Source organism: Neovison vison, chromosome 14 (genome assembly GCF_020171115.1).
Source record: "Neovison vison isolate M4711 chromosome 14, ASM_NN_V1, whole genome shotgun sequence".
Classification (NCBI taxonomy): domain Eukaryota; kingdom Metazoa; phylum Chordata; class Mammalia; order Carnivora; family Mustelidae; genus Neogale; species Neogale vison.
In genome coordinates, this window is record NC_058104.1 from 17,356,085 (window position 1) to 17,381,304 (window position 25,220).

Below are 25,220 nucleotides of genomic sequence, written 5' to 3' on the forward strand. Positions count from 1 at the left end.
TGAATTTGCTTATGGTTCTCACAGCTTCTTTGTGGCGTCTTTATAGAGTTTTCTGCATATAAGATCGTGTCATCTGCAAACAGATCATTTTACTTCTTCCTCTCCAATCTGGAAGCCTTTTATTTCTTTCTCTTGTCTAATGTCTCTGACTCTAACTTCCAGTGCCAGGCACCTTAGACGGAGCCTGCCAGTGAGTCTGCTATGTCGGTGAGGAGGCAGATTCCGGGTCCTTCCCACGCTAATCCCTGCCTCACCCATAAGGTCTCAGCCATGAGCCAGGCTCCTCATCACATAGCAGAAGAGTTAAATTACCACTCGATTATGAAAAGATACCTAGAAAATCCACACAGAAGCTCAACACAACACTTCTGAATAGCTTATGGGTCAAAAAGGAATTACAAAGAGTTTTTTTTTTAGTTGGACGGCAATGAAAACCCAACAGACTTGAATTGTTCATATGCTGCTACTGCGGTGCCCAGAGGGAAACATACAGCTTTGAAACACTACGTTAGGAAAGAAGAAAGCCTTAAAACCAATGACCTGTGCTTCCAGCTGAGGGAGGGAGAAAAAGCAGAGAGAAGTGAAGAGTACAGAGAAGAAAAGAAATAATAAATTCAAAGAGAGCAAATGATGGAATAAGAAACAACAAAAAAAAATTGAGAAGACTAAAACAGCCAGATGTTGTTTATTACAAATATTAGTAACAGTGATGAGCTCCTGCCAAAGCCATTAAAGAAAAGTAGAAATATAAGAACCAGCATCAGGAATGAGTGGACCATTTCTCAGCCCAAGCACAGACTTAGGACAACTTCATGAGAAAATACCACAAATACACTGGACACTGTAGAATGGGCTGATTCCTTGAAAAACACAACCTACTCAATAGGACACAAAGTAAAAGAGGAAAATCTAAGAACCACACATCTACTGATGAAATCAAATTTGCGATGACAAATGTTACCAAAAAGAGAATTGCAGGTCCCATCAGTTGCTAGGTCTCCCCAATCTTTCAGAAAATACAGAAGGGAGCAGCACACTCTGATACCAATACCAACATCTAGAATGTGGACATAAACACAAAGTTTTTAGCAAAATAAGAGCCATTGAATGGACTTACCTGGAATTCCAGGATGGCTTGGCCCCTAGGTCTGGGGTCTCAGCAGGATTTCTGGAAGGCTGAACCCAGCCAGAACCCCTGATCAGAGCATCTCCAAGTCCTCCAGGGCATGGCAGCTTCATGGTGACTCAGGGCTCCTGGAGAAGCCTCCCAGAGCCTGCCCAACCCCCTCTGACCCAAACCCTATCCCTTCTGTCTAAAGTCAACCAATAGGGGAACCAACGATCAAACTGTAGTATACTGCTTTTGTTGAACAGCCCTCCACGATGAATGAGAAGAAACTATTAAGGCGTGCACTGGTGTGGTTGAACCTCAGAAACATGTCGCCCAGATGAAATGAGATACAGAGGTACAAGGCACCTCTGACAGTAGGAGTCCGGACACTGGTTGTGTGTGGACTGGAGAGGAATCACTTGAAGGGGGTGGGAGAGAGCTCTGCAGGGTGAAGGAAAGGTCTGCCTCTTGGCTGGGGTGAGAACAAGGCATTTCCCGATAGGTGAACCTTGCTGCAAGACAGCCTCATTGACGGGCATGATCTCAGTCCCGGGAGACTGAAGGGCAAGGCAGCGCACCCTGTGAGGGTCTGACTGCTGAACTCACAGCACAGGCGGGCTGCTTTGCCGCGGTCCTTGCATTTAGCTCTCTTGGGGCGCGAGGTCGTGTCTGTCACCCTGATGAGGACAGAGGGGCGAGAACTAGCCCAGAGTCACACAACCCATAAGGGGCAGACACTGGCCTCAAAAGGCAGCCCCCAACAGTGCGCAGCTCATGCTCTCACCATCCGCGCCGTCCGTGGTGGTGCATGGTGCAGCCTCTCTGGGGCATCCCGCATGCCCACAGGTTTCTTAAAGGCACGTTGTTGGCCTGGACACCGGCTTGAAGGAGCAGAAACCTGCAACGTAGGAGATTGTGGATTTCTTAATATTGCACAAAAAGTCCCGATTCCTTCAGCTCCAAACTATGGAAGGCATGCATAAGGAAGGGCTCTGGATTAGCAGGGTTAAGCATTAGCTCCTTTCCTCTTTTAGTGGAACAGCAGGGCGGGGAAAGGGCACTCACAGTCTTTTGAGCGGGCCTCTGAGTTTGCCTCCCGCTCTGGCTACATCTGGCTGTGTGATCTTGGGGAAGTTGCTTAACCTCTCCCAGCTGTCTTCGAAGAGCTGAAGAGCTGTTGAGACAATTGACTGAGCTGGTGAGGTGGAACAGGGCTTGGAATGCCCCGGCACTTAGTAAGCACTCCAAAAATAGCAGAACAGAGATGAATTATTTACAAGCTGGGTGTGAGAGTGGTCATCCCAGACACGCTCTGGGGTAAATGCTGTCACCCTTGCTGCTCATGAGTCCTGGAGCTGGGGGGTGACAAGGCTGAGCTCTGAACAAAGAGAGTCTTGACTCCCCAGCCCCTATGGTTTGCCCCATGGGAAGCCAGGGTGGGGGGGCGGGTGACAGGGAGGAGGCCCCCTCCCACCTGTGAGGAATGGAACCGCCCTTCCCACGCAGGTTTGCATCTCTCTTCACCCAGCTGGAAGCGAGGCAGGAGGAGCTGGGGGTCGCCAACTTCCAAGTGGCGGTCACCACCATGGAGGAGGTCTTCATGCGGTAAGCAAGTCTGCAGCCGCAGACCCCAAGGCTTTCACAGTGGGAGGGGTCCTGAGGGTCCTGTGTCTAACCCACGTCCCGCGCTTGGCTTCTCCGGGGCACACCCTTGCCCTTGCAGGGTGGCCCGCCAGCCTCCCATGGGGACTTCCAGGAATAGGGATACTGCTCAGCACGGATGTGCTGGATACATTGTACCACCTTCCAGGAGGGAAAAACAAACCAAACAGAAATTGTATGCTGGGAGGTTGTTTAGTCAATGAGGAAGGCTTATTACCACCCCCACATCCACCATCCACCCCCCTCGCCCCCCTACCCCCTCTCACCCCCCTACCCCCCCACCCCCGCTGGGCTGGTGGTAGTACAGAGTGATGGTAGTGGTGGTAGTGAGTGTCAGGAAGCAGGGATGCAGTGTCCTTCAAGGAGGGCCGGGATGGGCGGATCTTGATGATTCACCCCAAAGGCAAAACAAGGCCAGAGAGAGACATCAGATGCGGGAATATGTATCTGTTATGTGCAACACGCAGGCAGTTTACAAATGCTACTAATGGTACATTAAAATATATTTTTCTTTTATATTTTCCACCAGTCTACGTGGCTTTTTCTCTCCCTTTTTGGGGGTTCTTTTTCCTCAGTCTATAGTTTCTTTCCCCACGCTAGTGGGAAATTCTGCGTTCTTACTGTACTACGTTAGCGGTCGGCGTAGATACTGAAACACATCTCTGTAATTTGTCAAGGTGCCAAGTAAAGTCCTATCTTTGCTCTGCTCCTGGAAAACGCTGAGACCATGGGACAGGCATGCATCCTGCCGTCACCAACTTGTATAGACTGTATATTTTAATCCTTTTTTCAACTCCACAGAACTGTAATATTCGTATTTGAGAACAGCAGTGGCCACTTAAACCCATGTGAATATACACCTGCTCCGGGTTCATTCCTCTTCCATCTTCGATAACTGTCCTCCTGCCCATAGGACATTCTGCATGGCACCCGTTAGTGTTTTTATGCAGGAGCCAAAAACACTAGTGTTTTTTGGTGTTGGGGGTCTTTGAGGTTTTTCGTTTTTGGGGTATTTTGGGGGCAGGGGTCTGGAAATGATTTTAGTTCTCTAATTTTTAAAGGATATTGTCACCAGATTGAAAGTTATTTGCCAGGGCACCTGGGTGGCTCAATTGTTTGAGCATCTGCCTTGAGCTTGGGGTTTGATCTTGGGGTCCTGGGATCAAGACCCATACCAGGCTGCCTGCTTGGTAGGGAGTCTGCTTCTCCCTCTGTCTTTCCCCAGCCGTACTCACCCACTCATGCTCTCTCTCACTCTCTTTCTCAAATAAATCTTGCAAAAAAAAAAAAAGAAAGAAAGAAAGAAATTTATTCCCAGACTATTTCTGAGTCTCCACTCTTGCTGCTAAAAGTGAGCCATAGGTTTACCCCATGCTCCTTTGAAAGAAATCTGGCCACTCTTCACTTTAGAAGTCATGCACGTTACCCATGGTCTGTCTTGGTTCAATTTTCTTCCGGCCCCAGTGCAATGCCTTTCCTGAGTTCCATGGCGCCCAGTGTATCTGCTGCTCTCCGTTCTCTCACCGTGGGACAGGGGTTAGATCTTCTCATTCTCGGTGCTCTATTAGTTTTCTCTTCTTTTTCACCTTTTCCAGCCCTCCGCCTCCCGGAGCCGCATGCTGGATAATATCCCCCGACGTGTCATCCAGGTTGCCTCTTCTCCCTCCAGCTGTGTCTGATCCTCGGTTCAATGCTTCCTCTGAGTTCTTTTAAACAATTACATTTTTATCGAAGTATAACAGACGTACCAAAAGGGGCAAAAATATCAACACTAAGGCTCCATATGAGTCCTTCGTCAGGCCCGTTTTCTGCCCCGCCTGAGGCTTCTCTCTTCCTGTTCTCAGAGCCCACCCCTGTGTCACAGAGTCATTCTGCTATGTGTTCTTCTGGGAACGGGATCATTTCAGCTTCTGCATTAGCTCTGTGGCCCACCTGGTACTAACTTTTGTGTGCAGTGTGACAAAAGCCTGAGGTTCATTTTCCTGAACATGGGTATCCAGGCTCGAGGGACAATTTGGGGAAGAGACGTCCTTCCACGCCAAATTGTTTGGATGCCTTCACTGAAAATTGGTCGACGTGTATGTCAATTTCTACATCCCCTACCCTGTCCCATGGAACTCGCTGCTGTCCCACACCAGCCAGTCCCACGCCACTGTGATCGCTGCAGCTTTGTGGGACGTCTTGAAGTCAGGGAGCAGATGGTTTCTCCAGGTCTATTTTTTGAAGATTGTTTAGACCATTATAGGTTGTTTGTGTTAACGTGTAAATTTAAATATAAACTCATTAGTTTCTATTTTGGGGGGGAAAAAAAAAGACCTTGTTGGAAAACTGGTCCCTCGGTAACAGCTGGTAACAGCACATGAAAGCAAGCTGTTCGCAATAGGGAAAACGGGGAGGGGGTGGGGAGCAGGCGTAGAATAAATAAAAGGGAACTTGGTCCTTTCTGCTTGGTTTTCTCTAACGTAGAAGTTTCTAGACTGTAAAGTCCTTTTTTTTTTTTTTTTACCTGAGTATTTTTTTTTTAACCTGCTGGGTATATGATATGACTGGTACTAAATTGAATGTACAGATTAATCTGGGGCACACAGGCAGCTACCTCAAACATTCACCCTCCCAATCCACAGCTATTACACACGGCTTCATTGATTTGGGAGATCGTCGCTAATTTTTATCAGCCCTGTTTTGCAGTTCCCAGAAGTTTTGCGTATCTTTTGTGAAACTGACTCCTACGTATTTTGAAGTTTTTGAAAGTTTGGAAATGGATTTTTGAATTTCGTTTCCAATCACTTGTTGCAGATCTAGAAATCATTTTTGCATTATCTACATCTGGAGATATTTAACTCCCTTATTCAAACAGTTTGGGGTTGGTTTCCTTAGTATTTTGTGTGTAACTATCAAGTGTAAAGACAGTGCTGCTTCTTATTTTCCAGTCTTTACATCTCCACTTGCTTATCTTACAGTAGGGGCTTGACCACAACCTGCCCACTGCCAGTTGAGAGGAGGGATGGTCTCTCCTGAGGAGGGGAATACATCGCGATACAAATTTCCCTCTGAGCTGCACTTGCCTGCGTCTCAGCTTTTTGGCTATGTAGTATTTTCTGTACCATTCGGTTAGAAATCTGCTTATTTTTCCATGTGCTTTCTGCTCTGACAGGTGGCTTGCTTAGAACTGTGTTTCTTAATTTCCAAATTTAGGGAGATATTTTTTAAAAACTGTTTTCTTGTTTGGTCTTGCCTTGTTTGTCGTGTTAATCCACTTGATTTCTGGCCGCATTTCACTCTGGTCCTAGCATACACTCCGGATAGCCTCCGTCCTTCAAAATGCTCCCGTCTGTGGCTCAGCTTACAACCTGTGTTCTTCGGTGGCTGGGCGCGGTGTCTTGTGTACAACCAAAGGTCCAGTGGGTTCATTGTCGTGTACAAATCTTCGGTGTCTTTAAAAAAAAAATTATCTAGGGGCACCTGGATGGCTCAGTCACTAAACCATCCGACTCTAGGTTTCAGCTTGAGGTCATGATCTTGGCGTCATGAGATGGACCCCGCGTCACACTCCACACTCAGCAGGGAGTCTGCTCAACCCTCTCTCTCTCCCCTCCGCTCTTCATGCTGCTTTCTTTTTTAAAAAGATTTTACTTATTTATTTGACAGAGAGATCACAAGTAGGCAGAGAGACAGGCAGAGAGAGGAGGAAGCTGACCCCCTGCTGAGCAGAGAGCCTGATGCAGGGCTCGATCCCAAGACCCTGAGATCATGACCTGAGCCGAAGGCAGAGGCTTAACCCACTGAGTGACCCAGGCGCCACTCAAATAAATAAATAAAATCTTCAAAAAAGAAAAAAAACTACAACTTAAAAAAAAAAAAGTGAGGCACTAGGTGCAGGTCACCATCTAGGGGAGGAGATTAGCACAAGCGACAGAAACAAAAATAGACAAGTAGGATGGTATCAAAGTAAAACATTTCTATACCGTGTGCACACCCCCAGTGCCCACAACAGAACACTATTCACCATCAAAAAGAAGGAAAAATCCTATTGTTTGCACTGACACTGTTGGACCCTGAGGGCACCATGAACCATGAAATAAGTCAGACAGAGAAAAACAAGTCCTGTATGGTCTCACTTACATGAGGAATCTCAAAATCACGCAGACAGACAACCTCCTGGAAGCCGAGAACAGTTGTGTGGTCGCCAGAGGCGGGGGTTGGGGGGGGTTGGGGGGGATCAGGCAAAGAGGGTCACAGGGCACAGACCTGCAGTTCCACGGCAAGTAAGTTCTGGGCATGTCACGTATGGTGTGGCAACTGCAGTTAACGGTCCTCTATATCTCTGATAGGTTTTAAGAGGACAGATCGTAAAAGCTCTCACCACAAGAAAAAGCTATTGTAACTACATGAGGTGACGGACCAGTCCACAGTATATATGTACCCCGGAAACTTACACAAGTGCATATGTCGCTTATATCTCAATAAAACTGGGGGAGGAGGACAGAGAGCAGACACAGGAGGTAGAGATTTGAGGGACGAGCTGGATCCCATCTACCGCAGGGCAGAAGCCTCCGAGAAGCTCGCACTCTGGTGTCTGAGGAAAGCGCGATATGGTGCTCACAGAGATCCCACCGTAGAAAACTCCCCTCCCTCCCTCCTGAAATTCAGTCTTAATAAGCGACACTCTTATTTTTGTAAATAGGAAAAAAAAATTCTACTAGCAGAAACCACATGAAGAGGAAAAATGTAAAAATACAACCTTATGCCATGAAATATCAAAGGAAACACTGTGGTGAAGTGCCCTATGGTGTCCCCTCTCCCCACACACCCACTGCAGATGACATCCTGACAAGAGGCCCCGCAAATCCTGGGGATCGTCACTAATACTCCCTGCGTGTAGAAACGCTAAAGAACGGACAAGCACAACGCCTGGAAAAGTCATGGAGGAACCGTCAACGGGAGAAGCAGAGCCCAGCAAAAGGCAGGGAGGGGCTCCGGGGCGCACCGTCTGTGGGAGCAAGACCCAGGGGCTCGCTCCAGCCTCGCCCCCTAACCGTGAGCACGGCTGACCCGTAAAAGCAGCACGTTTGCAGAACTGGCTGGGTGACTCGTAGGCTAGGTCACCAAAGTGTCGGGGCCCTGCTCGCTAGCTCTCTCAACCTTCCAGAGGTTTGCTGGAGTTGGCTCACATTGGCTCACGAGAGCCAGTTATTAAATTATCAAGAATTGTGCGAGCCAGTGAAACAGAGCAATTATTAAAAATTAAATGGCTCATGCTTATAAATAAGTCATGATAAAAACAGGGGTACAATTGTGATATCCATTCTGGTGTGTCTTGTTTTTTGTTTTTTGTTTTTTTCCCCACACCACCAAGCAATGAACTCTATCCTGACACTTCCTACCTGGAAGAATGGCGTCCAATCCCCAGGGGAGGGGTCAGGCCGGCAAGACTGCCCCCCACCCCCAACTCTGGACCCCAGTCCCAGTCAGGTGGTCACCTGCGCTTCTGACCCAACCAGCTACACACCAGACGTCCCCACAGCCCCTTTTCGATTCATTTGCTAGAACGGCTCACGAAGCGTCCACGTTCTCTGAGAACGCGACAGTCCCCATACCTCCACATGCTCCCCAACTGGAAAGCCTCTGAGTCCTGCCCACTCGGGTGTTTGTGGAGGCTTCTGGACATGTGCACGGTGGATGGATTACGTCGCTGGCCGCTGGTGCTTAAACTCCATCTCCAGCCCCTGTCGCTTCCCAGGAGGTTGGGAGGTGGGCTTGAAAGCTCCAACCTTGCCATGAAGTGGATGGTTCCCCAGGCAACCGGCCCCCATCCTCAGTCTCTTTCTGAAAGTCCCGTCATTTGCACGGCAAAACACACCTTAACCGCTGTCGCTGCTTGGGAAGTTGGAAGTGTTTGAGGAGCTCGGTGCCAGGACCAGAATGAAGACCAAATATCTATTTCTTATCACAAACCACAGTGTCACAAACGGTAACACACAGACTTCATCTCCTCCTGCTCTGGCCGTGTCCTACTGTTACTGGTGCTCGTGGGTTGTCTACACGGACTCGTGTCTGTGCGATGGGCGTATCTGTCAACAGTTTGAAGTCAACCACAGTGAGTCCGTCTACACCACGGAACTCAGCACACACTATAAATCAGAGTTGATCACTTTGTTGATTGTCTAGACTTAGAGAGTCATGGAGAAAACACGAATAACGCAAAGGAAGTTTGAAAACGTCTCCTATCCTGAGCCATCTCATTAAGAAGAGCAAAAAACATGAGATAATATCCTTCCAGTATTAAAAAAAGTATCGTTCAACTCAACAACAGGGCTGCTCACTCCCTCCCCCCCGGGGATGAATAAGTAAATTTCTGGCACACGTCTTTGTTATCTCACGTGTACCCTGATCGTTAATGTTAATTAGAACCGACATTCTTGTCAGAACCCCACTCAGGAGAGCTAGCTGGTAAACCAGCCATGGGAGGGCACCATCTTGGAAGGGGATCCTCTGGTCTCGGCTGTGCCTTCAGACAACCACATCCCTAGCCCATCGCCCACCATCCCGGATTCCTGACCCACAGAACTGTGGGAGACAATAGACCCCTTCTGTTGTTTTGAGCCACTAAACCTGCGGATAATTTGTGCCACCGCCATAGACACTAACAAACATACTGTCTCTTACCGAACTGTACTATAGGGAAAATGAGCCACACTGTACTGGACTGTTTTGTTGTGAAAAGTTCCATTAGAGGAATAACTGACCCAGAGGCTATGAATAAAAATATCTTTCCTGACTTCTTAACAGTTTGTTGCCAGCAAAGCTTTGCCTTGAGCGGGGGCTCAGCCAACCTTTTCTGGCCACAGAGGAATATCCTAGACTACGTAGACTCAGGGCATAATCAAGGAGAGTATGTAGGTGCTTTGATAACCATCTAACACGTAATCATTTAAAATTGTGAAACCCATTCTGAGCTCAGAACCAAACTGAAAACAAGGCCTTGGGCTAGATTTGGCCCCGGGCTGTAGTTTACCCACCCCGGCCAAAATGGTCAGCAATGCTATGTTTATAACTGACGATTTTGCTCATAAGATAGATATTAAGTGGTATTTCATTTTTGCCTTAATTTGTGTAAGGCCACCTCCATTCTTTGGAAGTGCCATTGGTCAGTTAACTCAATATTCAGTTAATTCAGCATTACTCGGGGCCTATTTAAGACTCTCTAGATCCAAACAAACTGCCGTGAGTTGTGGTTTTTGTGAATTTGCATTTCTCTTTGTTTCGGCCTGGTTTAGGGTTAACAAGCTGTCAGACAGCAACACAGATGTCCAAGCCCTCAAGATCTCCTCCACGCAGTTCCAACAAAGAGTGTCTGTCAGCAGGATTAAACGCATCCAGTCCCAGATCTTCTCAATGCAGCCGGGCCTGCCAGTCCAGCTGAACACGGGGGTGAGCAAGAATGTCCCACGCACGCAGGAGAGCAGATGCACATTCAGTTCTTAGAATCACGCTATTCCTCTGTCAAGAAGTGCAGGTCAACCTTTCACAGGGGTTGAGGGAAAAATGTGCAGATTTCCAGCATAAAAGACAGGCCCCCGCTAGGTTTCAGCAATGCCAGGCTCTCGGCTCTAGTTCAAAGGCAACATCCCAGTGTTTCATGGCCAGGATTAACCCAACGTAGAAAAGTATCGGAAAAGGTCACAGTAAAGGTCACAGGAAAGGTTTTGGCCCTTCTTCTCACCAAGAAGAAGAAAGAAAAGTCTGCTGGCCACAAGAACATGTTTAATCTTCCTTTTTCATCTTTCACTGTGAAACAGATCATGTATTAGATCACCTGGAGTTTAAGATTTTTTTTAAGCATCCTTATGAAATATACGGATAACCTATCATGTTCTTTTATTGTTGAAAAAAAAATACTGATGTGCATCTACAAAATGGTCTCGATTTGGCCATCCATAAGGTATGACCTGTGAAATAGTGAGATTGGTTTTCATGGGCTAGGGAAGAGACTGATTCCACTGTTTCATAATCTCGAATCACACGCTGTCATCCACGGGGCCTCTGAGTTGGAAAGGGTCTCGGGGTCATGGAGGCCAGCTACCCCTCAGGCTCTTCTCCAGACTCCAGCAAGAGGTTCATCTGGGCTCTGCTTGGCCACGCTTTGCCTCCCTTCCCAGGGAGGATTTTTCAGGGTACAACCTCAGACACGTGGAGAGCTGTGCCTTTAAAGGAACACTGTGGCCTTCATCGTGTCCAATGCAGGAAATTTCCGGGTTCCTTGGTAGAGACTCTCAGGGATTTGTCAGTGTTTGGGGCCAGGAACATAGGAATCCCTGACTCAGACCTGACCACCAAGCCTCTTCCCACAAAGTCTCTAGGTGGATGAGCGGCGGCCCCTCCCCCTGCCTTGGCTCATGTAGCACCAGCAAGAGGTGGGCTGGGAGCCCACGGTGCTGACCCCCAGCCTCTCCCCACCAGCCCCAGCTACTGTCTTGATGCTCAGTGCGCATCACCACATGCTTCACAGTTACTCTCCGGGCCACAGGGACCACGCGCATGGGTACCCGCGCTATGCGTCACCAGAAGTGGGATTTCTAAGTTAAAAGACTATATGAACATTAAATTAGGTATTCCTCCAGCTAATTTGTTTTCTAAGAAAGTTGTACCAAATTAAAACTCCAGCAGTGGCATTTTCCCCGCATCCTCCCCAACTGGAAATTTCTGATAATCTGGTAGGTTAAAATAATAATAATAATAATAAAAATGGCACCATACTTACATTTGCTATCTGTTCAGGCTACTCTTCCAGATCTTTCCAACCTATGACTTCTTTTTCTGCCACCGAATGTCCATCAGATCACTAAGTCAAAGAGTTTCTATTTGCAGCAAGTTCTGAACATCCCCAAGATGTCGGGCCCAGTGTGAGAGAGGGCAGCTGAGGGGTGCTGGGGGACGCACAGGCCTCCGGGGGCTCCTCTCCGCGGCTGCGCTCACAGGTGCCCCATTGCCATTGCAGGCCCGCCTCATCTGCCAACAGTTCTATGCCATGTTCCTGAAAAGGTTCATGTACTCTTGGCGCAACTGGATGTTGATGGTAACGACGCAGGTCCTGGCGCCACTGGCAATCACCGTCTTCAGCCTGGCCTTCCTCAGCTTGGATACGCGCATGGATGAGGTCCCACTGGAACTGACCCTAAAAACATACGGTCGAACCACCGTCCCTTTCTATATTTCTCCCAATTCCAGGCTGGGTCCTCGGCTTTCGGAATATTTTACAAACATGCTTGAGGCTGAGGAGCAGCTCCCTCTGGAGACCCTGGGTAAGTCCGAGGCTCCAGGGAAGGGCATGCACAGGCTTGCTGCTCTCTGTGGGGAGACGCCCCATCCTTGGGGGCCACGCAGTGCTCCCTGAAGTCAGACAAACAGCCAGAAGGCTCAGAAAAACATCCTTAAACCCCTAAATGACAGGAAGGGGAGGATCCCCAGGGATGAAACCAGGTCGTGTCTTTCTGGGGACTGCGGCATGTCCAAAAATGAAGTTGATAAGTTATCTGATGTATTGGACAAGCCCTGAGACATTTACACGTCTGTCAAGGGGGTTTGGTGACAAATGTGAAAAGGAAGGTCATGGGGCACCTGGGTAGCTCCGGTTGTGCGTCTGACTCTTGATTTCGGCTCCAGTTGTCATCTCAGGGTCGTGAGATGGGGCCTCTGGGTGTGTAGTCTGCCGGTGATTCTCCTTCTCCCTCTGTCCCTCTCCCTGCTCCCATGCGCACACACCCTCTCTCTGTCTCTAAAAATAAATAAACCTAAAAGAAAGAAAAGGCAGGACGTTAACTCTGGCAGGGAGGTTGCACAAAAAAGGAAACAGAACACAGCACTTGGTTCAGCTGTGAACCGATTTAACCAACCTTATGCTGGGCTCTAGGGGAGGGCAGGGGCGGGGAGCCTGCAGAGGCGGTGGGTAAGAGAGGAAGAGAGGAAGGTCCACGTCTCCATGACCAGGGTCAGTAGGTAAATGTGCGGTTTAGCCCTCTGGAGGGGCGCCCCCCGCGACCAGGCACTGGGGACGCAGGGCAGGCCAGAACATCGCTCTTTGTCCGTGCGAGTCTTGCATAATTATTTGCTTTTAAAACTTCTACTGCATGAGTTACTTGGAGTAGAAGTAAAATCGTATTCACTTTTTTCAATCAAGTAAAGAGATCAAAGGCAGAACATGGCGTAGCACATGGGGAGAAGGAGGAACCTCGCCTCCTCCACGAGCGAGGGCCGGCCGAGGGGGCGTCCCACCAGCAGACGGTTACCGCTGTGGCTGGGATGGCGGTCCCTTCCGGCGCCGAAGATCCCCAGGTTCCAGGGAGTTCTGGGTGGGTCTTGTGTTTAGGCGGCGCAGTGTGCAGAGAGCACAGTGAAGGAGGGACTGCTGCCGGCTGGGGTGTGCCCCGGCCAAGAGGTCGGAGGGGAAGTGAGGAAGGGAGAGACACTTGGGATGATGGCAGCGCTGCCAGACGGCGGGGACACCGCTCCGCTTCAGAGCGGGGCTGACTGGCTCCCTGGTCAGAGCCTGAGCTGTGAGCCTGAGCTGACCGGCGGAAGGGGACGAGAACTGCAGAACATTCCAAACCACAAGGAGAGTGTTTGTAAGTGTGGGGAACGGTGGGTCCCCAGGGGCAGAAAGAGCCTGAGGACAGGAGCTGGGTTTGGGCGATGGCTGAGAGCGGCAGCCCGTGTGGGCACTGAGGGCCACCAGTGGTGGTCCAGGGGCGTGCAGTGCGACCACGCGTGGCCTTCCACGCACACAAGAGGGGCCCAGGGCTGCGTCAAGGCCCTGGGGAGGGCAGGGGAGGGACAGCTGGAAAGATGACTAGACTTTTCTGCGTTTTTCCTATGGCTTCCATCAACGAAAGAGGCTTTAGAGCAGCCCCAGAGCTGTGAGGCCCAGGCAGGGGCTGGTCCCGCAGGCACAGGGGTCCCCGGAAGGGAGGGCACAGCCGGAGGAGCCACGGGGTCCCGGGGATGAGGTGCGCAGCTCTGGGACACTCCGCTCTCTCGCAGGCTCCGTGGAGGACTTCCTCCTGCAAAAGGAAGAGGAGGAGCCCGAGGTCTTTGATGACAAATATGTCGTGGCGGCTTCCTTTGAGGACTCGGGGAACCACACCACGGTGACGGCACTGTTCAACAACCAGGCATACCACTCCCCCGCCGTGGCGCTGGCACTTGTGGACAACGTTCTCTTCAAGCTGCTCTCCGGGGCCAGAGCCTCTATCACGGCCGTCAACCACCCTCAGCCCCGGACGGCCCTGGAAGCCTCAGAGGATATCTTGTACCAGTATGTGCCACTGCCCTCCCCCCAGCAAAGCCTCCCCGACCACGTCCATGGCAGGGCCCCCTTGACCACCTGTCGCTACGCGTTTGCTTCTTGTTGTAACGACAACTTGTCGCTGTGGAGGACAGCTCCTGTGGGCAGCTCTGCTCAGATCGCCTCCCCCTGTCTGCCCCCGCCTGTGTCCTGCTGCAGGGGCCCGAAGGCACACTTCCTCATCACCAACTTGCTTTTTGGAATAGCGTTCTTGTCCAGCTCCTTCTCCATCTTGATGGTGAAAGAGCGGTCCACGAAGGCCAAACACATCCAGTTCACCAGTGGCGTTTACGTGGCCACTTTCTGGCTCTCTGCGCTGCTGTGGGACCTCATCACCAACTTTGTCCCCAGTCTGCTCATGCTGGTGAGGGCTGTATGGGGCCGGGACCCCTCCCTGCACATTATGGTGGGCTTGTTGTGGGGACCCTGCCAGGGGTCTGGGCCAACAGCTCACCCAGGACATGATTCCGTCACTGACTCTTGGGAAAAGGTCCCAACACCGTTAGAAGCCGAGGGGCTGGCTCCGGGGTCTCCAATGTGTGCCAAGCCCACAAGTGCAAAAGCCATTAAGAGGCAGCACGCTGGGGACCCGTGCTCAGAGCCTGGAAACAGCTCACCGTGCGCCGAGGGGGCAGCCCCTGGATGGTGACACTCTGGGTGAGACGGCCACGTCCGCCTTCACTCTGCCTGTGTTCTGTAACTGCGGTTGAACTCCTGACTGCACGGTGGGGACATGCTGGGGCAGAGCCCCTCACCTAAGCGGTCAGAGAGGAGGACGCGCGGGGCAGGGGCCACATTGGCAGCAAAATTGGGATCATCGTAGCCTTTCTCTAACCCTTAGCATCAACTCTTAGAGACTCTCCCAAATTCTCCCCTCTCCCCCGAGGTGGTGTTTCTGTACTACAAGGAAGAAGCTTTCACGCATGAGGGCAACATCCTGGCCGTTCTCTTGGCGCTCATGATCTACAGCTGGGCCATCACCCCCTTCGTCTACCTGGCCAGCTTCCGCTTGCACTACGAAGGCAGCGCCTTCGTCAAGCTCTTCATCACACTCACCTTCCTGAGCATCTGCCCCAACATTCTCGTCTGGGTCACAAGCCAAAAAGGTGAGGACCGGCCATCGACACATACCTGTCATTCTTCCGCTCACGGTCACAGACGGTGTACCCCCAAACATTAGGCTGTTCTCAGCATCGGTCCCTGAAGAGCCCCAAACTGTGTCCCCAGTACACATCTCCCGGGGAGCGGACAGACGTGGCTACAATCACCCGGTGGGTGATGCACAGCGGCTGGCAGGGAACAAAGCACTTAGCGTACACACGCAGCCACGTGGATGGACATAGGGCCCTGCTGAGAGGATGGATCCGGGTGACAGAGTCAGGAGACCGGTGGCCTCGGGTTTGGGAGACAGGGGCTGCCGAAACAGAGACCCCAGGGAACCTCCTAGACACACTCTCCGTCTTGAACAAGGTGCGGGTTACGTGGGCATAAATGTGTGTCAAAATTCATCACACGGTCCATTTAGGATGAGGAGTTTCATTGAAATGAGTTATTCCTCCATTTTAAAGGAAGGTAGTAAGTCAATCAATAAGCCCGAGGCTGGGAGAGGGCCGTTCGGTGAGCGTGCGGTTCGTGGCGGAGCCCCGGGAGCAAGCCGCCATCCACACTGTGCACCCGGGCTTAGATGTCGTCATGTCTGGCTGCGTCTCTCTCTGCGTCAGGCTGGATACACACCGTTTCTCCCTCTGTGGTCCTCTTCTCCAGGCACTTGGATGTTGACGCCCTCCTCTCAATGGGCGCTTGGGTTTTTGTTGTCTCTACCTGAGAGTATGTGAACAGCTCCCTCTCTTCATCTCAGGAGCCATTCTGTCTCTTGGAGGACCGGCCGTGCCTGTGCCCCTGGCCACCGTGCTGGAGCACATCTCCCTGGCGGCGGTCTGCATTGTGCCGCACACTGCCGAGTTCTCTTGCACGCCACCGGTGGAATTTTGGAGGTGGAACCGTTTTCATCTGAGCAGATCAAAAAAGCAATAGCATTTTGACTTTATGATGGGAACAGAACAAAAAGCACATGACAGACAGAGGAAGGGGGTTAGCAAAGGCATGTCCTAAGGGAACCCTAACCCTGCAGTCCTCAGCCACGCTGTGCGTCCGAGGTTCATGGGTCTGCGTGCCAAGACACACCCCAGGTGGTCCCAGCGTGGGAAGGCCACGGAATCACCCTGAACAGTGCTGCCCTCGTTTCCGGAAAGAACCCGAGGTTTCCTCCCTTCCTCCACTAAGCCACCCAAACCCACCCCAGGGAGACAAGAACCTACAAGTCCAAGGACACTGAAGGGCCCTGATGGGGGCAGAGCTCTCAGAAAGAATGATCAAGCCAGGGTGCCTGGATCTCTGGACCTTCTCTCTGGATCCCTCCACCTTCCTGGGACCCATTTCTTCTTAGCTTGCCCCATGCCCTTTCTCCTCTCCCCTCCTGCACAACAACAAAGACCAAGATCCTTCTCCTGCCGTGCAGGATGCCCCTTCTGCCTTAAAAGTCACGGGGAAAGGAGGCTGGGACAGGGCATGAAGCTCTGGTCTGGGGGGGCCGCAGGGGGGTGTAGCTCGCTGCTTCCTGCGTGCACCCCACCCCCACCTCCTGAGGAAGGACACCATTAGGACACTTTGGCCTCTGTACAGGCACCCCAGGGGCCTCATTAGGAGGCTGTCGCCATGGCAGCACAGAGTCCGGGATGTAAAGCCACATCTGAACTCTCCTTTTTCTGAGACACCACTAAAGGAATAGGAAAGGAAATAAAGGTGTATGAATTCATGATAAAGAAGCATCTGAAGGGTACTTTGGGGCAATGGCGGAGCCGCATTGAGTACCGCAGAACCCTGGGGAGGCTTGGGAGCCAGAAGCCGGGGAAGGGAGGAGGGGCTGCTGGCAGTCTGGGCCTGTTCCTGTCCCAGCGTCTCAGTCGGGAAGCGCACAACACACAGGCAGGCTCTGGAAGGCAGACAGCCCTCCTCTGGGTGGCCGGAACTTGCTCGCACACAAGACCTACACATTCTGCTGAGTCCCCTGCCTGAAATGTCGCCCGCTCCTGTGCACAAAGCCAGCGATCACCTCTTGGGGCCTCTTCTGTTTCTGTGGCTAGACAGGCAGAGTTCTCCGAGCACTTGAGGACGGCAGATACAGGAGAGGCAAAGCAGATACAGAGAGCAAAGCAGACTGCCAAAAATGCAATACGGGGAAATGCGGGACGCAGAGCCACCACTTCAGAAAACATGGCATCTATTAAACCGTAGAATTCTATGAGGGGGGAAAAGAAAAGCTAACAATCTTGAGTGCAAGAAAGAGCTGGCTGCTGACATAAACACTTAGCAGAAGGGGTGGTCGAGGAAGCCTATCAATCGCCCGATCTCCGACCTCCGGGAAGGCAGAGCCAAAGACAGGAGGAAGCAGGGAAGGCAGGGACAGGCGTGGGGGGGGGGTGCATCCTGGAGCTGTAGCCCCGTCCCCTGAGAAGCATGCCGCAAACGGAAAGTGGACTTGAGGAAATCACCACCAATATCTCCCAGAGTTGCAAACCAAGTTCAAGGCCGGAGGGATCTGTCAGATGTCCCAAGATGGGGGGAGAGGGGTCCAGACCTAAACCCAGATGCTTCCCAGAGGACAAGTTCTAGGCACTGTTCTCCGGTCCACTGAGTGGAAGGGCGTAATGAGGGCAAGTTGAGCCACTCCAAGGGAAACACGACCCACCGTGTTGCCCTTTTCGAAAGTCAACGGAGAGACGGTGGCCCGGCAAAGTGAAGGAACAGAGACAAAGAAGGCACAGGACTGGGAGGGAGCGGGTCTAACCCCAGGGTGCGGCGGCGAATAGCCACCTTCTGGTGGAGGGCGAGATTCCGAGATTCCGAGATTCGAGGGTTTGTGACCTTGCCCCGGCCTTTGAGTGGCTTTGGGGTAGGAGCCAGAGAGAAAGAAGGAGGATGAGTGGGAGCTGTGAAGATCTGCTTCTTCAGTGAGAAGGTCGCTCATGGACATCTCTGATTCTGGTTAGGGTGAGCTGGGGAGAAGCCGGTGTCGCCTCTCAGAGTCTAACCACTTCCCGCTTAGGGCCCAGAGACACCGCCAGGTGGACTGTTGGTTCCGACTGGGCTCAGGAACGTTGTTTAGTGGTTAAGCCTGTCTCTGAGCCCATGCAGGAGGGGCAAGGCTGGAGTCCTACCAGTTACCCCCAAGCCCTGGCCCCGCCGCCTCAGCCTCCAGGCGAGATTTCCAAAGTTAGAATTCTAAGTAGAGCAGATGAGGAGGGCATGAGCCTCTGGGCTTCCCTCCAGGTCCTGTCTGCCACCTTCCCAGCTGTCCTGCTGCGCTATGGTCTCAAGTGCAGCTCAAGGCCTGGTCACAGAGCCATGGACCCCTGGGCCTCGGGGCCGGATCACAGCAAGCCTGTGGAGCACCACAGCTCATGCCCCTAGGCTGGGTGGGCCCTGTCTCTGTGGCTGCATCAGAGTCCTGGCCCAGAACATGTTGGTTGGGAGACCTCGTGTCCCAAGGTCAACCCCATGAGGAGTGGCCCCGCTCGCAAGAATCTCACAGGTCAGCACCCAGAAGCTGTACTGCTCTAATCCCAGGTCTGGAGGGTAGAGCTCCCTTTGCGTCACTGGTTCAGCCGTGGGATCTGTTAGTCCTGAGCCCGCGGGCTCCTCCCGGAGTTACCCATAGGAGTGGGGCTGTTATGTGAATTGTCACCAAGTACAAAATTAGAGCTCCTGTCCCTGCCCCTCAGTTCCTCCTTCCCGCTGGGGAGGATGTGCTGGGGTGGAGGGAGGGCAGAGAGCAGCCGGTACAGGGGGGCGGGGCTGGGGGACCCGGTCACCACCAGCCCAGGCCCTATGCGGAGCACTGCGAATTCATCCTCTAATGAGCGGCTGATCAGCAGAACATTTCTTCCGCAGAACACTTGTGTGTATTGGTTGTAAATAAACGTTTAAAATATTTTAAATATACATGCTCTCAATTTCTTGCCCAACAACCTTGTTTGGAATTTCCTCACTTTGCAATATGACACAAATCTGAAAATTGGCTTCTCTTAACCTCTAAGAGGCCCCAGTTTCTGCATATGTGGTTCATAACCAGCCAATTTACTGCCTTGCTTTTGTGTCTCATAGGACTTTCGCTGATTCTTGTGGCCTTTCCAGGTCCATGGTGAAGCAGAGCATTTGGAAATGATGGCTTTGTCTCCACAGACGATCTAGGCGGGGACGGTGTCCTTCTTAGCTCCCGTCCATCTGGGGAAGGCGCTCGGTCGACCCCACAGCTGGCCCTCCAGACCCTGCTTCTGGGCCCCGCTCCCTGGGACACCTCATCTCCCTCCCACCTTGGCTCACCTCTTCCACAGACATCCCATGTGGCAGCCACACTCTTGCTGGTTTTTCCAAACACAGCTCTTTGGGATTCATTGGCACAAGCGATCTGAACAGAAGTAAAATGACAGCCTCAGGAAGCATGGCCCAAAGGAAGCTATGTTTGCTTTGGGCATGGAGGTTGAATGAAGTCTCTGGTCCAGGGACCAGGAGAGTGACGTGTGCCAGGGGCTGTGCCCTTTCCTGCCTGAAAGTGAGTGAGTCATTTCTATCCCCTTCGCAGAGCTGGGCTACATGACATTGTCGGACTCCTTGGACCGCAAGTTCCTATTGCTGCCAGGCCACTGCCTGGGAATGGCTCTCTTCAACTTATACTACAACTACGGAATCCAGAAGCTATGCAAAGCCAGGAACCTGGACCAGCAGGAGTGTAATCAACTTTGTGAGTACTGCACACGGAAATTCTCCCTTTGGCAGGACACGGCTCAGTGGGCTTGGATATGTTCACAAGGTCGTACGAGCAGGGCCACCATCCAGTTCCACATTTCCATCGCCCCCAACAAGAAGCACGATTCATCCAGTCTTTCCCCCATTGCCCCTCCCCCCAGCCCCCGGCCGCCACTACGCCTGCTCACCTTGCCTGTGCACTTGCCTGTTCTGGTCCTTCGTGTCTGCCTGCTCTGGTTTCAAGGTTCACCCATGTAGGAGCTGGTGTCGGAGTCTTGTTCCCATTTTGTGGCAGAATCATAGTCTGTTGTGTGGATGGACCACGGTTTATCAGTTCATGGCGTGAGGGACATGCGGGTTGTTTCCACCTGTTGGTGACTGGGAATGATGGCGCCATGAGACTGACAGACAAGCTCTCGTGGGAACGGGTTTTCAGTTGTCTCGACTACATACCTTTCTTAGGAATGAATCTGTGCTTAGCTTTTCGAGGAACCAATCAGACTGTCTTCCACAGCAGGTGCACCATTTCATGTTTCGTCTACGATGGACAAGGGTTCCAATTTGTCCACATTCTCCCCAACTCCTTTTAAACACTTTTTTTTTTTTTGCAAAGAAAGAGAGCAAGCAGGGGGTGGGGCAGAGGGAGAGAATCTCAAGGCGACTCCACACTGAGCACAGAGCCCAACATGGGGCCCGATCCAACAACCCCAAGATCACAACCTGAGCTGAAACCACAAGTTGGATACTCAACCGAGGGAGCCACCCAGGCACCCCTAAAGTACTCATTTTTTAAATTGTGGTAAAATGTATATGAAGTTTACCATTTTAACCATTTTTGAGGGTACAGGTCAGTGGCATTAAGGACAATCACACTGTTGTGCCACCATCTCCAGAATTTTTTTCATCTTGCAAAACCGAAACTGTCCCTATAAGACATCAACCCCCCCACCTCCCAGTCCCTGGCCTCCACCATTCCCTTGGTGTCTGTGACTTCCACGGCTCTAGGGACCTCACAGGAAACCTCCTAATTCCTGTCTCATTTCCTTTTCTGGACACTCTGGAGTTACTATCTTTGTGGTTACCATGGGGATTACATTAACACCCTAACGTTATCACATTCTGATTGGAATTTATATCAGCCTGACTCCAGGAACACAGAAACTGCTCCCATATGGTCATGTCCCCACTCCCCTTCAATTATCATGTTTTGTGCATCCAGAAACGGAGACCAATAATTGTTTTCGTGTATTAGTTTCTTTAGCCGTGGAGAAAACTGCAAGTGGAGTTACAAACTCACCTGACAAGAATACTAGCTTCTGGAATTGTCTTTACCTTTGCCAGGGACCTTTATTATTCCGATCTGTAGGTCCTGGACAGTCCCTGTCCATCATAGATTATTAAATGAGACTGGTGTGCTGGAGGAAAAAATGCATAGCATCATTCCGTTCATATCTTAAAAGCGCGTGTCTGGAACAGAGAGAAGGGTTACACCCAAATCCTCACAGTAGATTGGAGCAGGGGAGGCGTACCTTTCCATTGGCCCTCACATGTATCCCTTCTTTCCGATGAGGGTGTATTTATGGTATAGTTCTAAAATACACATATCTAAAGGGAAAACGTGAAGGCAGATGAGATTACAGAGAGGGGACTGGAGGCTTCTGGATATTTCAATGGGACAGGTCAGCCAAAGCGGCAGGTGACTGACAACTGATCAAAGAACCCAAGTACAGAAGTCTTGCACTTCGAGCCACTGCCACAGGACTGGGCGAGGTCTCTGACTTCCCAGCATTATTTGCGCTGAACGTGGGCTGTAGCAAGAGAAACAGAACACTGCTCATGTTTGCCACCTGCCGGGACGTGGTAACAGTGCCGATGACATTCCTGTGCGGTTTCAGTGGCATTGGCTACAGGAGGAAAGGCTGGGACGCCAGCCCGAGTTTGGTAACCTGAGCTTCTTCCCCGTTAGCAGAGGGATACACGGTCCAGGAGAGCATCTACGCCTGGGAGCCTCTTGGGATGGGGAAGTACCTGGCGGCCATGGCCATCATGGGCTTTGTGTACCTCGTCCTGCTCTTCCTCATTGAAACCAACCTCTTGTGGGGGCTGAAAGCCAGGTTTCCTGACTTCAACAGGAAGCGACTACTGGTGAGTGGGTCAGTGTGTAACTTGGGAAGCCTGGGTCCACGGGCTGGCTCCACAGTCCGTGGCTGGGAGTGGCCATGACTGTCAGCATCGGAGGGAGCCTGGAGACCATATCATCCACGCCAGGACAGAGGGGTGACAGCCCGTGCCTCCCCGGGGACCTGGAGGGATAGGGACCTAGAGGACTGGCTTGGCCCCTGTGACCCTTGTCTGCTGAGTAGGACAAGACCGTGGATTTTCTAAGGCCAGTCACCTTTTCAGAACACCTCTTCCTCCTGGCCTGCACGCAGTAAGCCAGGAGCCTGGAAGGAGAAGGGTCTGTCTGTCAGTTCTCGGTCTGAATATGGTCCAGAGGCGAAAGCCCCCCAAGGAAATTCTGGAGAAGATTCACTGGTTTTGCCCCGATATCTCCAGGCTTCAAGTCTTTTAATTTTCCTCAAAAGCCAACACCATGTGATGTTTCTGGGTCTGGTAGACCCCTGTCACCCTGGACAAAGGGGTGGTGGTGTGTGCCAGGCCCGCGCTCCCTCTGCCTTCCCCCCCTGCCCTGGCACCAGCAGGGACTCACACCGCCTTACCCTGGTCCCCGGAAAGCAGGTGACCATGCACGAGGCAGCGTCCATGCCCGTAGACCAAGACGTGGAACAGGAGGCAAAGATGGTGGAGACGTACTTGGAAAAGCTGCGTGCGGAAAACCCACTGGTTCTTAGAGAAGTGACGAAGGTAGAGTCACACAGACATGCCTGAAAAGCAAAGACCACTCCTCCGCGGGCCTTTCGGAAGAAAGCAGCCACCAGGGGGCTCCAGGCGCTGTGGAGACACACTGGCCGGGAGGTTCAGCCCCAAAGTGCCTGAAGCAGGAGTTAGGGCCTGAGTCCTCCAGCGCCTCTCCCGGGGGGGGCCCTGTAAAGCAGGAGGGCCGGAGCCACGAGCCCCCAGAGGCAGGAAGCCTTGGGGGCGGACATGACCAGCTGACCCTCTCTGGGATCTAGAAGACAGTTTCCGGGGGAGCTCCTGGTGAGGGGCGGGGGCACCCCTAGAGCTCCAGCCAGGCCTGGTCAGTCAGCCGCAGAGCTCCAGCCAGGAGTTCATGGAGACCCTTCGAACATCCGGGAGCTTTGCGGCATTCCCCCAGTCTGTAAGTTCTTACTCTTTGTTTCCCCAGAGCCACTGGCGGTTCAAATAAACCAGCCAACATCCCAGGCCCCATCAAGGGGTTTTGTTTGCTTGAAGGACTGAAGGGAAGAGGCTTATCCGTTTGCAGGGACAGAAAGAGGAGGGCAAACCCGGCAACCCTGCCGGGAGGGGAAGGAAGCCGGGCCCCTCCAAGGGCCTGGGCCCTGAGGGCAGCCGGCGCCTGACCCAAGATGGTGTGACAGAAGCAGGGCAGCTCCTCACCGCGTGCCTTCTGTCTCGGGTACCTCAGGTCTACGTGCAGAATGTGCCCCTGCTGGCTGTGAACAAGATCTCCTTCGCCCTTGGAGCAGGGGAGTGCTTTGGTCTTCTAGGCAGCAACGGAGCTGGGAAAACGTCCATCTTCAAAATGCTGACCGGGGAAGAGCCCATCACCTCTGGGGCCGCCTTTGTCAGGGGCCTCAGCATCAGCTCTCACCTGAGGGAGGTAGGTGGGACCCGGGAGCAGGGGAGCACTGGGAAGGGGTGGCTGTGTTGGCAGGAGGGGGTGGGGAACGGCACCTGGGCGTGTGACCTCAGGCCTGGGGTGCGCGTGGTCTTTGGAAAACCCACCAATCAGGTTTACATGTGACCCCCAGTCCCACGGCCTGACCTTTGACCTCTTCTCTGAGCTCGCCACCCACCCTCTCCTGTGTCCACTGCTCATAGTCCCGAACGTCCCTCCCACACCTTCCCAGGTCCCAGGTCCCGTCTCCCAGCCGCTCACAATGCACTCACTCCGAGGCTCCTGGAGACGCCCCGCGGGGCTGCAACACCAGCCTTCCGTCTGTCGGGCTCTACACGGGTTGCCCCCACCTGAGCCCAGTGGTTACTCTGCCCCCCCGTCTTCTGCCCGCTGAGGGTGTCCACACTGGCCCCAGTCCCAGCCCCGTGAGTGCGCACACGCCTCCTAGACGGCCTAGCTCAGATGTCCTCCTGCTGACACCCGACCTTGTCACGAGCTCCTCAAACCCAACCTTCTTCGTGGGGTCCCCACCTCCGCTACCAGCACTCATTCCATCACTGCCCGGTAGGTGCCCACACTTGTGCTGACCCAGCAGCCCTTGCCAGCACCAAACCCTGAGGACAGCAGCCAGGCGGCAGTGCAGGGAGGGGAGAGGGACAGGGTGGGGCGATCGCGGGGAGCCAGTGAAAGGCGCAAGGAGAGACCAAACCACGGCGGCGTAAGGGAGGATGTACCCTTCACAGCACAAGCCATCGAGCTGCCAAAACTTGATCAAGCCAGCTGCAATGTCCACGACCAAAATCACGTTCAGAGAGAAAGCCCAAGGACCTGCGCAGGCCCCTTCAGCTCTGTCATGTTCGGTGCCCACAGCCGGGGTGAACAGCCGAAGCCAACGTCAGCTACACACGGCCACGAGACACTCAGATCCATTTCAGCTCTTTTATGATCCTACACATTCCGGGGGTGGCTCTGGTGAGGGAAAATTGCGTGGCTCTGACCCCCTTCCTGGCAAGAATGGTAATAACAGGACCAAATGTGAAAAACTCCTCCAGAGAGGCTTCTGAGAAGACAGTGAAGACTTGGGAGGCAGGAGGTAGGATGGGGAGAGGCCCAGGGAGGCGGCCACGTCCAGCCAGGGAGGCTGGGAGCCCAGGACTGCTCCTGAGGCTGAAGTGACTGGCAGCAAGTTCGGGGGAGCACACCCCTTCCTAGAGAGCGGGCCCCAAAGGGCTGCGCCCTGGGTGCAGGGAGGAACCACATGCAGACGAGCTCCTCCAAGGACCCCAAAAGAGCCAGGATGCGTGCCAGTCCCTGGAATGGCGCTGACGGGACCCTAAGCCGCCGATGCTACCAGGCACCAGGTAGGAGCCAGTGTATGCCTCTGGGGGGAAACGATACCATCCTTAGCTTCAGATGATTTCTACAACTCTGCAAATGCAATGCTTGGTACACAATAAAATGAACCAGGTATATGTGCATAAAAGACAAAGCCCCCCCTTCAAAAAAAAAAACAAAACTTA

The 25,220-nt window shown here is 52.5% G+C and overlaps 1 protein-coding gene across 1 annotated transcript in view; it reads left to right on the plus strand.

The window, feature by feature from the left end:
- The window catches only part of LOC122896062 (ATP-binding cassette sub-family A member 17-like), a 58,176-nt gene that overhangs the window by 24,067 nt on the left and 8,889 nt on the right, over nt 1-25,220 (plus strand). Inside the window, exons 16-26 of the mRNA XM_044234002.1 lie at nt 2,618-2,716; nt 10,051-10,204; nt 11,772-12,075; nt 13,811-14,084; nt 14,274-14,478; nt 15,001-15,220; nt 19,756-19,914; nt 21,886-22,064; nt 22,356-22,377; nt 22,678-22,784; nt 23,488-23,682. Coding sequence (XP_044089937.1) covers nt 2,618-2,716; nt 10,051-10,204; nt 11,772-12,075; nt 13,811-14,084; nt 14,274-14,478; nt 15,001-15,220; nt 19,756-19,914; nt 21,886-22,064; nt 22,356-22,377; nt 22,678-22,784; nt 23,488-23,682 — 1,918 coding nt within the window. The remainder of the gene's footprint in view (nt 1-2,617; nt 2,717-10,050; nt 10,205-11,771; nt 12,076-13,810; nt 14,085-14,273; nt 14,479-15,000; nt 15,221-19,755; nt 19,915-21,885; nt 22,065-22,355; nt 22,378-22,677; nt 22,785-23,487; nt 23,683-25,220) is intronic.